This window comes from Scedosporium apiospermum (genome assembly GCF_000732125.1).
Source record: "Scedosporium apiospermum strain IHEM 14462 chromosome Unknown SEQ_SAPIO_0087, whole genome shotgun sequence".
Taxonomy (NCBI): domain Eukaryota; kingdom Fungi; phylum Ascomycota; class Sordariomycetes; order Microascales; family Microascaceae; genus Scedosporium; species Scedosporium apiospermum.
The window spans coordinates 251,557-265,353 of NW_015971788.1; the positions used below are offsets into that span (position 1 = coordinate 251,557).

Consider the following 13,797-nt stretch of genomic DNA (forward strand, 5'->3'; position numbering starts at 1 on the left):
CTTTTTGTCCTATCTGGTGTGGTACGGTACTTTGTAGAGGCTTTGTAGTACTGGCTTGTGTGGTGCAACGGAGATTGGTTGATGTGTGACTGGAGGCCGTCCTCTCGTTAGAGTGAAGATTTGAAGATTTGCTTCCCTCTTGCCATGATTCAATTGTTTGGACCTTCAAGTCTAAGTGGCAACGTGATTACGTGATTGACCGAGGTTGAAGGAAATACTCCCATAACTACATTTTCTTGCACCGGATACTCAAATATTATGAAATTATCCAAACGTTTTAGCCAGTATCCGATCTGTGCGACTTCCGAGACAACCATATCTCGGCCTTCTTAGATCATGGGAGAGTGTGTCGTGCAGCTGGATATCGCTTCAAGCCTAATTCCTTGGAATTATTCCTATTCCAACTATAAGCGGAAGATTTTGGAGTTCTGGCTCGACGTTCTTGGTTTTCGGCTCCTGCTGCATTGCCAGCACCACTGGGTCTCCCACTCACAGCCGACGAAGTAAGCCAGTATCCTAGGGCATTCGGCTCTTGCCAATCGGCCTTTACGGCGTCGGCATATTCATAGCCATGTTATCTACTATGAGAGGAGTTGGCACCGGTCTCGGGATGCGCACAAAAAGTCTACCACGATGCGATCTCGGACTTCCGGAGTCAAAGAACTGTTGAGCCTCCTCCAAAACATGGACTCGCTTCATTCACCCGTTCATATAAGTTGGGCTCCTAAACCGCAGGGACTAGCTTTGCTTCGGAAGAGCAAAGCAACACTCGAAGAGATAGAACTGAGGATGCAGAAATTCGGGATGCAGACTCCTGGCTGGTTGGCAAGAAGGAATCTTCTCAGGTCTTCTCAGACGGATTTTCGATGGTCGTGTATCCGTTAGAGCCTAGGTCAAAGGTAAGTTCCAACGGGAGAGGGGAGTCATTGTAAATTGTGAGCGTTGAAAGCGGTGCTACCCATTCTGGTATTAACGAAATGTCCATAGAAACATCTGCCTCTCTGTGCTGCTGATCTGGCGTCCTGTTCTGGTTTCTCGGGGACTGTTTGGATACCATATCCGCAGTGGTGGGCGCGAGACGACCTGCCACGCCGTATGGTGTCTAGGCCAGAACAAGTGCAATTGAATGGACTTTAGCCACAGAACTGTAGGACGTAATGACATTAGCATGCTCCCTCCGTGCAGTTGAAAACGTGGAGGAGTAACAGGTGTCAATGTTCTTCAGCGACGGAATTAGGCGAGAATACTCGTCGTCTCCGGACATCCTGGAAGTTCCTCAACAACGCAATGGGCGCATAGGGGCAGAGATTTTATTTTTAACAGAAAATCAACATGCTGTCAGCGATCACAAGAATGGTGTCTCAGCATCGAATAGGATGGCCAGGCGGGCAATGGCACTTGCCGCAGTGTACGAAGTGTACGAAGTAAGCTTTTCTATCAGGGTCCACCCACCGGCGGCCACCACCTCGAATTCCCGAGAGCTCTAGATTCCCAGGTTGAAGCGTCTGATCGCGACAAGCATACCCGGACTCCAGTGATATGGCAAGACGCAGACCTACGAAGTGGGTGATACGATGGTAGGGGAGCTTGGGGAGATGTGGCAGGAGATAGAATTACTGACAGCGACGACAAGGACCTCCTCCAGGCCGCAATGTCTAACGTAACATGGCTGGTGGTCGAGCACAGCCAAGCCTGCGCGCACTCGCATTGCATGAGAAGGTGTTATCGTGGTCGAGTTGGTAGTGGGGAGAAAACAAGGAAGGATCGTGTCGGCGTTCCCCGTGTACAGCGCCAAGACAAGTAGGATCCAACGAAATATGGACTTGCAGTGAAGACATTCTGGCCTTCCTCTGGACCCTTACTCTTACTACTCAGTTTCGCAAGGGAATGGGACCACACGGACGAAAATGCCTACTTCGCATGTTGCCCTTTTGCCGTCAGAATGGTCGATGCCCCCAATGAATGTCCCCACCGGGAAGTGGACCAAGTTTGGGGGTGGGGGAGGAGCATCTTGTGTAAACTAGAAGCAGTCGGCAAACCCGTCGTAGTATGAAGTAGGGACCTGAGAGGATCGTCTACAGTGAGAGGTCCTTTTCGTCCCTTGAGACGCATGGGGAGCCATGCATCCTGCATTAAGCTCAACCGGCTGGTAGTGGAATGCTTGGCTTTTTGAAGGAGTGCAGCAGAGTGGCCAATGATAGGAGGTGGAGCAACACTTTACCACCTTCCAAGATTGGTGACGAAGCTCGAGTGCTGGGTAGGCATTGTGGCACCATCTCCCAAGATGAATTCATGAGAGCGCCGGGGACAAGGCTTGACCAAGGCACCCCAGCGTTTGCCAAGGCTGACTGGCCATCCATCACTGGGGGTCGATAGTAAGGAAAGATAAGTGTGACGTCTGATTAGCTACTACTACATGTATGGTAGGCGGGAGACAGGATCTTGAGGGTAGCGGGAAATTTGGCTCAGTTGGGGCATTACGCCCGAGAACTGGAAATGCAGAGAGCTGTTTTCATGAGAGGACGTGAAGAGATCTGATGTGGATCTCCAGAATGGGGGCTAGCCTGGCCAGGGGTGAATGGGCAGTCTTCCGCACTAGGCGATAGGAGAAGAAGAAACGGGCCGATCGAAGAGACCTGCCCCACACTAGTTCCTTACTTTTTGCTCATATCAAACCCTGGGAGCTCCAGTGACAAGTTTCTGGGCTTCGTCCGTGCGTGCTATGGAAGGGAGAGCTATTGCCATCTCTTGTTTGATTCGACCGCAAGATCGCAGCCTCAATCGTCGACTGCAGCCCTAATTATCCTCACTTCCGACCAGCGTCTGCCCTAGAGGTGAGACAAAGGCTTATGGGATCTTGATTTCGATAACTCCTCTTGCTCCTTGGTAATATCCGGCGCTGCTCTCTCCCTTTCGTCGATCTCCTCAGGTTCACCAGTCTCATCGTTAATCCACGTATAAATATAGTCATCTTCAGTGACTTTCTGGTTATCTATGAATATCCGCGATTAGTTTCTGGACGAAGTTGATGGGAATCCTTATGTTCATGAAACTCACCCCAGGGCTGAAACTTCGCCAGTTCGCTCCATTCTTTCTTCTGGATATGCTTTGCAGCTTTGCTGAAGGTACCCTGGGGCATATAAATCTGGTGCCAGATACCATTTCCATCTTCATATGTCATCTTACTTGGCTCAATCACCTTTGTATAAGACCAGCCTGGTCTCTCTGATTTCCCCTCCTCGGAGCCTACTCTATCGATTCTCTTGTTATCTGCCATGGCGGACTCGAGGGTTTAAAACTAGGCGTGGAGAATGATGTGCAAGATGCTTTAAAGAAGGGACTAAGACCGCTGTCATACAGGTGAGATGGCAAAGAAGTTAGGCGGGACTTCTCGAGAGAATAGGGCGAGTGGTTCGGAGAGGCAGAAGAATATCATGTGTGCAAGGTGCTCTGGGAGGGTTCGAAATCGAGGCCTCGAAACCTTTGATGCGTCACGGCACTCGACGCGACTAAACTAATTTACACTTTTGCATATGATTTTTCAGTGACGTGACATCTGGAAATCGAGCATGGAAGACTGTGACCAAGGCAAAATCTTGAGTTAAGTATGCGACTTGAGCTTACTGTCTTAGCTCCATCTTGTGAGTTGAGGTTGGCTTATCTTTCCCATGATGAGGTCAAAATTCGGTTAATGAATTACGAAGGACGATGTATTAGACATCATTTCTCGCCGTGACCAATCTCTACTCTATATAGTCCAAATTGTAGTCTTCTTTACCGTCGAGGGGATCCGGGGTTTGTGTGAGTCGAGAGTTTTTGCTGGAGCACCTGCCTCAGCCAACGGGCGCAACTCATACTTCGTACATGATGGTGGCGAAAGAAGCGGACGGGCTTGGCCATCGGAAGTTGGTTCGTCCTGCTCAGCTGCATTTGCCGAAGCCGAAGGAGCGCTGCAGGACAGGGTGTCATTAGCGGCGCCAAAGAATCGCACGGACGACATTCCTAGAAGGGAAAAGATAAGTAATATCAAGAAAACATGACCAGTCTGCCCTGAGATTCTAGGGTTCGCTTCGCTGGGAGCTTGAAAAGCGCGAGTTCGCCTTGAGGATACTTTACTGTGATCTACTTCGTAGAATTCAATAAACAAGTGATTTGGTGGCCTTGTTGACGTTGGGGCAAAGGTAGGAGGGGAAAGGTTATACTTGACAGCTTTGACCGCTCGATTACAACTTGATGCGGCTTGCGGTCTCGAGTCTACCATTAACCCTAGAGGTGAGACTGGCGCTGACGAGATCCTGATACAAGCAACTCCCCGTCCTTCTTTGTAGCGTCCGGCGGTGGGCCAACACTATAAAAAGTCTGCACGTACGTTTAGGGAGACTCACCCCAAGGCGGGAACTTCGCTAGTTCACCCCATTCTTCCTTCAGGAAATGCTCTGTAGCTTTATCGACGGTGCCTTTCGGCATATATATATATATATATGGTGCCAGACACCGTTGCCATCTTCGTACGTCATTTCGAGTTGGCCGTATCGAACAGACATAGAGCCAACCTGGTCTCACCGGAGGCGGGATGGTTTGAGGCAGGTCTGCCGCGTCGATTCTCTTGCTATCTGACATGGCGAACGGGTAGGTTCTGTGTTCAAGAGTCGACGGGTCAGCTGCTTTGACGGGGCAGGAGTCGTTGTTGTCGAGATGAGATGACAGCAGCAAGTTCTTCAGAAGAATGCTTTGTTCTCGGGAAAGTTGCTCAATTGATGCCTTTAAATATGCGTCATGGTATGCTGCACCAAATAAAGTTTACACTTCCGCTTGTTTGCTTACTCGATATCAAATGTTGTTGGCATTCCCAGTTTCCCCGCTGAGCTGCTTCGCCAAACTCAAGCCTTGTCGACATATGAGCCCGTATCGCCGCCTGTATGCTGTGGCATTTGATGCTCGCTTCAACATCTACATCTCACTAGTCAATGAACTTTGCATCATACTTCGTATTTTACGTATCATTCATCATCTTGGCCAACCCAACCGGTCTTTAATACCAGGCTTCTGGTCTAGGACGTAGTGTGCAGTTGAGGCCAGTGAAAGAACCTGAGATCGTCTTGGATCAATTGATCTGCCTGCTTTGGAGTAGCCAGCCACTTTTACCGCCCCGAGAGATATTCGATTTGATGATAATGAGGCCTCGCCTGGCCCTATTATCTGCACGTTCCACTTACGAAGCACGGCAGCCAGGCGTTGACTCCAAAGTACCTTAGTAGTCGGTAAGCAACAAAGAAGGTCTTGGTTAGGTGGAAGACGCGATGTTGTGGGGTGAACCTGGCTCGTGCAGGCTTAAACCAGGCTTGGTGACAATGCCAAGGTAGGCGTGCCTGGTCGCAACGTTCGCTGGCAAATGGGCTAATTACATTGCAATTTTCGGCCCACAGTGATCCCACCTTATCAAAATTCCCTCGGGGGAGCAGGACCGGGGAGGATGCCTGGGCGACGGGAGTTATCGGAAATGCTAATGGACGAACTTTTATGTAAGTAGATGGGAGACACGAGGGTGACGCCCAGAAGGCTAAGGCCCAAATAGTGCAAGCATGAAACGATGGGAAGCGGAGGATTCGAAGAACCAGCTAACATAGGGCCCCAAGGCGAGGATAAGGTATGGGCAGTGGACACTGCGCACTACTCGTATAGGTGTCAGTCTCGGAGCTAGTCGAAAATCGTCTTTAGCGCACTCACCTGCCCAAATCATCTTGCCTCCTGAGTCTGCCCACATGCGCCCAGACAAGTAAGCTTCCAGAACGAAAAATCCTCCGGCGCTTATCTCGACCCGACCACTGCCCTGCTGCGATGCTGTGCGCCAGCGGCTGAGACCCTAATCAGACCTTTGTCTCGGGTGCGACCACAGCCCAATCCGTGAACTTTGCAGCCTGGCAATAAGCTGAACGAATCTGCCTCGCGATCGACAGGCTTCCCCGTCTTTGATCGTCCTGGCGTACACCCCCCGCACCGAATTGCCTTGATGATCATCGGATGAACATAAGCGACAAGCAACCAGATCGAGGGGAAGAAAGCCTTCAATCCCACCTTCCAGACCGGGTAAAAAGAGGAGCATTCACGGACACCTATCAGTGAAAGTGAAGGAGCCACATCAAGTCTTGGCAGTATTAAGGCAATTGAAGTGGGGGGGAGGAACATTTGAAAGTAAGGAGACGAGTTGATGGATCTGAGGGGAGGATAGGACGAAGTACGAAGTACAGGAATCCGCCGAGACCAGGCCAAGCCTACACCTGCTTGGCTGGCGCCTTCCTATTCCTATCTCGACCGTCTCCCTTGCCTCACGTCTCCTGCTCCGTGTTCTCAAAGGAGGTAGGTTTCAATGCGATGGCTCTACTCCAAGGCCATGAGAAATGAGAATAACTGCTCACGTGTGGCCATGCTTGCCCTTGTGCAGAAGATTGACTCGGGGCTTCTTTCCATAACCAGTTTAAGCTTATTATCCCGTACGCATAGTTGATGAAGTACCTCTACTCAGTATTGCCCCTTCGCAAGAAGAGAGCGAAGAGAATGGCGGGTCTTGATCGATTCAAACGTAATTTTTATTATGGCATCGATGTAACAATACTCCAGATCCAGCCACCGGACATCGCGCGAGGTGCAAATCACGATCTACAACGTCCTCCGTGTCTAGCCGGCCACCGGGGGGGATCAGGGCTAGGAGGAGTTGACGCCACCGCCGAGAAAGAAAGGGAAGGCAAAAAAGCGAAGGATAAAACAGAAACCGCGCAAGAACCACGCAACGAGTCGAGGAAATAGGATTCTTGTGAGCTGTCCGGCCGTCTCCACGCATCGTCGCGTGTTCCTCCAGGCTGTCTCCATTTCCATTCTCTGGGATCAGGCGTTCATGAGATAAGAACGGATGAATTTACTAATAATATCGAGCCTTGTAATAGTACCACCGCCTGCTATTGATGGCATGCCTTTTCTAACCAGCTGGACCTACTGGACTTCCACACTTTAACCTCCCCCATGTTCCCCATCATTTCCCCAGCAAACCTCTTGGCTTTCTGCCCTGCTCCAGTCCCATATGTCCCTTGTGATGTCGCCCTCGAACCCCCTCCCTGGTTGTGCCCGCACCAGTGCAACACATAAGATAACCCAGACCAGTAGGCAAAGTCTTGGCTTGCATCGAGAACGCGCATTTGTTATCTCTTGCACTGCCAAATCAAGCAGCCGGGAGACACCTTGCCACACGGCCAGTCTGCCCAGACCGGCGGATTTGCTTCTTTCTCCACGAGTGCAGCGTTCCCCATCTCTCCTCCCGTGTGTAGCCCCGTCTTCCTTCGCTCGAGACTTGTTGTGATAAGAAACGAAAGAGCGGTCCGCACGTAAATATATTATGTACATATATTAAGGACGGCCTCCGCCTCGCACTCTATTCAGACACAACTTGTATCCTTTCCCGCTTGTGCTTCTCCTCTTCCCTTCATCAAGCTGCCTCACTCCTCTCCATCTCTCCTTCCTGTGACATATAAGTGAGCAACGTTCGCATATCCTCGCGAATGGCTACCACCACTACCACATCCACCAACGAGAAGAGGGCGATCTCCGACGATGCGGGTATCTCGCCCGTCTCTTCGCAGGCGGAAGGGGATATCAGAACTGAGGTTGTGAAGGAGACCATTCCTCAGCGCTTCTGGCGATATACCACAACTCCTGGCCATGCGTTCCAGATCGTCATCGCCGCCGCATTGGCAATTGCCATCGGCATGGCCGTAACCTCAACTGTTGACGATATCCCGTCTGCGGTTCCGACTCTTGTCGGCATTCCAGGAACACTATGGTTGAGGGCACTCAAAGCTGTTGGTACGTCACTTCCCACACACGCAATTCCCAGAAAAGCACTCTGCGTTTTGAGTTGCACCCCATGTTGATTAACGCCTTGCTTAGTCCTTCCTCTTATTGTCACCGCCATGATCCTTGCTATCCAGAGGCTGCGCCAGATGAGCACCAACGGAGGAAGGAAACTCGCCGGCTGGGCGGTCGGCTACTATGTCCTAACCACCATGCTCGCCATCGTCATCAGCTGTATCCTGACGAGCCTTGTATGGCGCCCCATGTTCACCGTCGTCGACGAAGACTCGCTCTCGCTCGACAACATTTCCGAAAAGGACGCCGCCAAGACGGAAAAGCAAGAGATTCACCAAGTCGTCCTGCAAATGTTCGAATCTCTCGTTCCCGCCAACGTTGTCAATTCTCTCGCCACCGATAGTCTGCTTTCCGTGCTGGTCATGTCCATCGTCATCGGCTACCTCATCGACTCGGAGCAGTCTGCCATCTATCGCGTTACACTTGAGGTCGAATCCATTATCACCAAGATCATCACTTGGCTTATCAAGATGGCTCCTGTCGGCGTCTTCTTCCTCATTCTGCCCAACCTTTTCAAGCTCAACATTTCCGAGATTGGCCAGAACCTGGGCATCCTCATGGGCTGCACTCTCACGAGCATGGGCATCCACCTCTTCATCGTTTTACCCATCCTGTTTTTCTTGTTCACGCGGAAGAACCCCTACACGTATTGGGCCAAGTGTTCGCCCGCCTGGCTGACTGCTTGGGGTACTGCTTCGTCGGCTGCCACGCTATCCGTCACTCTGAAATGCGCCAAGGCTCGAGGCGTTCCCCACACCGTCGCCGACTTTGCCATTCCTCTCGGATGTCTAATTAACATGGACGGGTAAGTCATTTCTCATTCCTGTGATAGTGTTGGGAGGCGATCTAATTTGAATTCTGTCATCAATAGTACCGCCATCTACTTCCCCGCCTGCGTCGTCTTCCTCGCCGCGACCCAGGGCCACGAGCTCCTGCCAACCGACTATGTCGTCATCGTGCTGCTCTCCACACTCGCCTCCATCGGCACGACCCCGATCCCTTCGTCCTCTCTCGTCCTCACCGTCATGATCGCCCAGAGTGTCCGGGTGCCCCTGACTGGTATGTTTGCCGTCATCATCGCAATCGATTGGTTCATCGATCGTTTCCGAACGGCCATCAACGTGAGCGGCGACCTGTTCGCAGTCTCGGTAGTCGCGAAGATGACGGGCATCAAGGATGAGGATTCGAGCCAGATGCTCCGGAATGAGAATGAGACGGAGTCGCTGAGGAACGATGCTCGGGTCTAGCAAGATTGAATAGTTGTTGTATTTTCGTAGCTTGAGTTATATATGAAGAAAAAGAAAAGCAAATATTTCACAAAATGTTTTTCGCCATTTGTCCGTCGGTGTTGGCATTGATCTTGCCGCCCAGTTTTCGTCCCGAGAAGTTTTCGGCACGAAATTTGTTGAGGGTGCTGTTCCTCCATTCGAAGAAGTTGAGCTGAACTACCAACCGCAATGTAGTAAATGAGCTCTCCCTTTGTAATGTATTCAGTACAATTGTAGCTAAAATCCCTCAGAAATGTGACTCCTTGCTTTCGTTATCATCGTGCAGTGTTCGTCGGCTTCAAATGTAGGCTAAGCAGCTGTGGACAAGCGCCCCCAGTTGTGTTCCTGGTTCCTGGGCGACCAGAGCTGATCGAGCTTCAATTCAAGTGACCCCGCCCCCACTGCAAAGGGATCAAATAGGACGACTTTGGCGGTGACAACTCTTCTCCTGCCCAACATTTAGGCCGAATCCTAATAATTGACGTTGAGGCTGGCAATATTTGATCTAGCGATCCCTTATTTTCTATAATTGACATAATTGGCACCATCAGTGTCTTCCTTTAAGCTTTCTCTTCCCCCCCCTCGTCACAGCCCCGCCTCTTTCTGAGACCGCCCTTTTACACCATGGCCGCCAAGGTATACCGCGCCAGCACGACGGCACCCGTCAACATTGCCGTCGTAAAGTGCGTCGATAGAACACTTCCCTCATCCTCAGAGTGTAGAAGGCTAACATATCTACCCTACCCAAAGGTACTGGGGAAAGCGAGACCCCAAGCTCAACCTCCCCACCAACAGCTCCCTCTCCGTGACCCTCTCCCAATCCGACCTCCGAACCCTGACCACGGCATCATGCTCCGAGTCCTTCGACCGTGATAGCCTCATTCTCAACGGCGAGGAGGCCGACGTTTCGGGCGCCCGAACCCAGGCCTGCTTCCGCGAACTTCGAGCCCGCCGCGTAGCCCTCGAGGCCAAGGACGCCTCGCTACCCAAGCTCTCCGCCATGCATCTGCGCATCGTGTCCGAGAATAACTTCCCCACAGCTGCTGGTCTCGCTTCCTCAGCGGCGGGCTTCGCCGCTCTGGTTCGAGCCATTGCTGATCTGTATGAGCTGCCCGACTCGCCCACGGAGCTTTCCCTCATCGCGAGGCAAGGGTCCGGATCGGCGTGCAGGAGTCTTTTGGGCGGATACGTTGCGTGGAGGGCTGGTGAGAAGGAGGACGGCACTGATTCGCTCGCCGAGCAGGTAGCGGATGCGTCGCATTGGCCCGGCATGAAGGCGTTGATCCTCGTCGTCAGTGCCGGCAAGAAGCTCGTTCCTTCGACTTCCGGAATGCAACAGACCGTGGCCACGTCGTCGCTATTCAAGCAGCGAGTCGATGCCGTCGTGCCCGTTCATATGAAGGCCATGGAAGAGGCGATACGCGATCGCGATTTTGCCAAGTTCGCCGAGGTGACGATGAAGGACTCGAACTCGTTCCACGCCACCTGCCTCGATACCTACCCGCCCATCATCTACATGAACGAGTATTCCAAGGCTGCCATTCGCGCGGTGCAGCTGATCAACGAGGCCGCGGGGAAGACTGTCGCGGCTTATACCTTTGATGCTGGCGCGAACCCCGTCATTTACTACCCTGAGGAGGAGTCCGAGGCCGTAGTCGGCACTCTCTTTAGCGTGCTCTCCGAGCGACCGGGATGGAAGGAGCCCGAAGCGTACAAGGGATTGAAGGCTGCGGTCGCCCTCGATGATATTGGTTCATTCCTGGCCGAAGGTGTCAACCGTGTCATCATGACTGGAGTTGGAGACGGTCCCGTCAAGTCTGACCAGTTCTTGATTGCTGAGGATGGAAGCCCAGTCAAGACTAATTAGAGGCTGAGCAGGTCTGGCTTTGGAAAAACAGTGGGAAATGAAGTCTTGACATAAAAGCAGCATATATAGGGTCCTTAAAAGTGGCCGTGATGTCTCAATTGATGAATATAATCGAAGTCGGTCTAGGCAAACAGTTTCCTTGATCCCCCTGTTTTATGACCGCAGTGAGTGTTTCGCCTATTTAGGATTTTGGCCGGGATCCTGACGACACGTCAATTTGTTTTCTCCCTCCACGTTACATCTCCATTTTCACCACAGTCGCCAAAGCATCCTAATCAATTGCCAGCTACGTATGGATAACAGGTGGTTTTCTAAACATTGATATCCGATGAAGTTTTCCTCATCGATGTGTCGATGCAGCAACCTCCATCGCTCCTTCTTTTCAGATGAGCTAAAGTGGGAACAGCTCGTTCCTTCCCAATCCTCCCATGACCAAATTCTGTGAATCACAACAACATCAAGGAAGGAGCTCTTGAGAGATGGAGCAAGATGTGAATTGCCCTTTACAGAGTAGAGGCCACAAAAAATCACTACAAAATCCAAAACAACCTCTGGTGGTCAAGATTTCGAAATCTCTTTCCTCCCACACCTTGAACCATCACCATCTCTTTACTTTCACTCCTCATCCATTCATCATCAACCATAACCAGTTTCATCAAATCAAACCTTATCACAGTCCACAATGGCAAGAAAGAAGCGGTCTAAGGCCAAGAAGGCTAACAATGCTGTTGTGCCTGAAGTCCAGGGCAATGTCCAGCCCATCACTCGACTTGGAGACCCCGGCAATCATGAGGAACCTGTGAAGGAGATTCAAGATATGAGGCCAATCGATGAGCCTGTAAAGGATTTAGAGGCTACTGCAGATGACACGACACCTGCCCTTAATGAACCAGAGTCTGAGTTGAGGGCTCTTGCAAGGGATACGCTTGGCCTTCGTGATGCAGAGTCTGATGCCGAGATAAGTGCGAATGCGAAGTCTTTGGACATCATGGAACTTGACAGGGCAGGCATACTCCAACGTGAGTGGGTTGATGCAAATACTGATGTCTTGAAGGTATGGCCATCTCTTCCCCAAGGCTACCATCCCCGAACACTACTGTCACCATAATTCCTCTCATCAAAACACGTTATTCCTCTCCTCATCATGCCCTTCTCTAACTCCAGTTCCCAGGTTGAAACTCCTGCTCCTCCTAGTAACATGGTTCGCAAGTCGATTCGACCCTGGATCGAGTGGTGCCAGCAGACTCTGCGTGAGGGTCTACTGCCCGTTGGCTACCCTTACTCGGTCTCCGAGGACTATCTCGCCTATCAGACATATGATTCCCTCCAGGCGTTCTTCAGTACCATCACAAGCATGCTCTCTGATCGTGCTCTCCTCGAGGGCCTTGGTGTCGGCGACGCGAACACCTCCACCACCTACGCGCTCCTTCTGAACGTTTTCAAGGACTGCGTCTCCCGTTTGGCCACCATTGGCTTTGCTCAGCAATATGGCCTAATCATCGAGCCCGAGTGCAAGCGATACCGCTTCATGGCCGATCTTCTGAACGACGGCGCCTTTTTTCTCAATCTTGGCAGTCCCCTTCTTGGGCCGATCGGCAAACCTATCCTTCTCGCCGTGGCTGAAGGCCTTCGCGCTATGTGCGGTGTGGCCGGCAACGCGAGCAAGGCGGCGCTCTCGAGCCACTTCGCGCTCCAGGACAACCTTGCGGAGCTGAACGCAAAGGAGGCCAGCCAAGAAACTGCCGTTGGTCTCGTTGGTCTTATTGCCGGCACTCTTGTGGTCAAGCTTGTTCAGGATCGCACCGCCGTTTTCTTTTTGATGGTCGCCCTCGTCCTAGGCCACCTCTACGTGAATTACCTTGGCGTTCGAGCCGTCACGCTCCGTACCCTCAATCGCCAGCGTGCTACCATCATTTTTAGCCATTGGATGAGACATAGCTCTGTGCTTTCTCCCGCTGAAGTTTCCGAGAGGGAGAACATTCTTACTTGGAGCCCCATCATCAGCAATTTTACCGGACGCAAGAAGGCGATCGTTCTTTTCGCTAAGAACTACTATGAGTTCAAAGATGGTGGCCATCCTGACATTTGGTTCCTCCAGCGGCCCACTTTTCTCATCACGGTCCGTTACATTGAGAAGAGCGGTCTGTTCCGCGTCAAGATTATGCTCACCTATCGAGCTGAGCCTATCGACGCCGTGAAAGCCTGGTTCCTGGCTATGGAGATGATTTGGGACCTCCCCGCGGACGGCAAGTTGATGGACTATGAAGGCTGGGAGCTGGCCGTCCCCAACGTCGACCCCGATGTCGAGACAGATGTCGACACCGATGATGGAGCCGAGAGTGAATACTCTAACCATATCTTGAATTTCAACCATCCCCTGTTGTTCAAGAAGCTCGAGGCTGCCGGATGGGATCTTGGTACTTCGTCCATGGAGACGGGTAACCCCGTGCGAATCAAGATTACTCGACGTAAGGGCAATGAGACCAAAAAGGATCAGTGAATTGGTGCCGGTGTTTTTGCATGACGGCGTTTATTGGGACTGTCACTTCTCGGAAGATACCAAACGACACAAGGCGAAGGCGCATTTGTAAGTTCATGAGCAATGATGCAATGAGCCAGTTATTTCGGAAAAGAAACAAAAATTAGAGGGGGGAAAAAAAAAAAAAAGGATAAAAAAAAGATAAAAAAGTATTTCAGGACTGATTCTGGAAAGGTTTGACTATTCTGTGTATCTTAGGAGGATAG

At 51.4% G+C, this 13,797-nt stretch overlaps 4 protein-coding genes across 4 annotated transcripts; 3 read left to right on the forward strand and 1 right to left on the reverse strand.

Annotated features, from left to right (window-relative positions):
* Window positions 1-2,828: 2,828 nt before the first annotated feature.
* On the reverse strand, window positions 2,829-3,277 carry SAPIO_CDS2792 (uncharacterized protein; the record flags this gene model as incomplete). Its single annotated transcript, XM_016785724.1, has 2 exons — window positions 2,829-2,992; window positions 3,058-3,277. The coding sequence occupies 2 exons, from the start codon at window positions 3,275-3,277 to the stop codon at window positions 2,829-2,831; spliced, it is 384 nt and encodes a 127-aa protein (XP_016644506.1).
* Window positions 3,278-7,550: 4,273 nt separating this feature from the next.
* SAPIO_CDS2793 (uncharacterized protein) lies at window positions 7,551-9,164 on the forward strand (the record flags this gene model as incomplete). The annotated part of the gene is made up of 3 exons (XM_016785725.1): window positions 7,551-7,854; window positions 7,939-8,722; window positions 8,789-9,164. The coding sequence occupies 3 exons, from the start codon at window positions 7,551-7,553 to the stop codon at window positions 9,162-9,164; spliced, it is 1,464 nt and encodes a 487-aa protein (XP_016644507.1).
* Window positions 9,165-9,809: 645 nt separating this feature from the next.
* Window positions 9,810-11,052, forward strand: SAPIO_CDS2794 (Diphosphomevalonate decarboxylase; the record flags this gene model as incomplete). Its single annotated transcript, XM_016785726.1, has 2 exons — window positions 9,810-9,868; window positions 9,936-11,052. 2 exons carry the CDS (start codon window positions 9,810-9,812, stop codon window positions 11,050-11,052), a joined length of 1,176 nt encoding a protein of 391 aa, XP_016644508.1.
* A 682-nt stretch (window positions 11,053-11,734) lies between these two features.
* SAPIO_CDS2795 (Uncharacterized protein) lies at window positions 11,735-13,552 on the forward strand (the record flags this gene model as incomplete). Its single annotated transcript, XM_016785727.1, has 2 exons — window positions 11,735-12,106; window positions 12,224-13,552. 2 exons carry the CDS (start codon window positions 11,735-11,737, stop codon window positions 13,550-13,552), a joined length of 1,701 nt encoding a protein of 566 aa, XP_016644509.1.
* Between the last annotated feature and the right edge of the window lie 245 nt (window positions 13,553-13,797).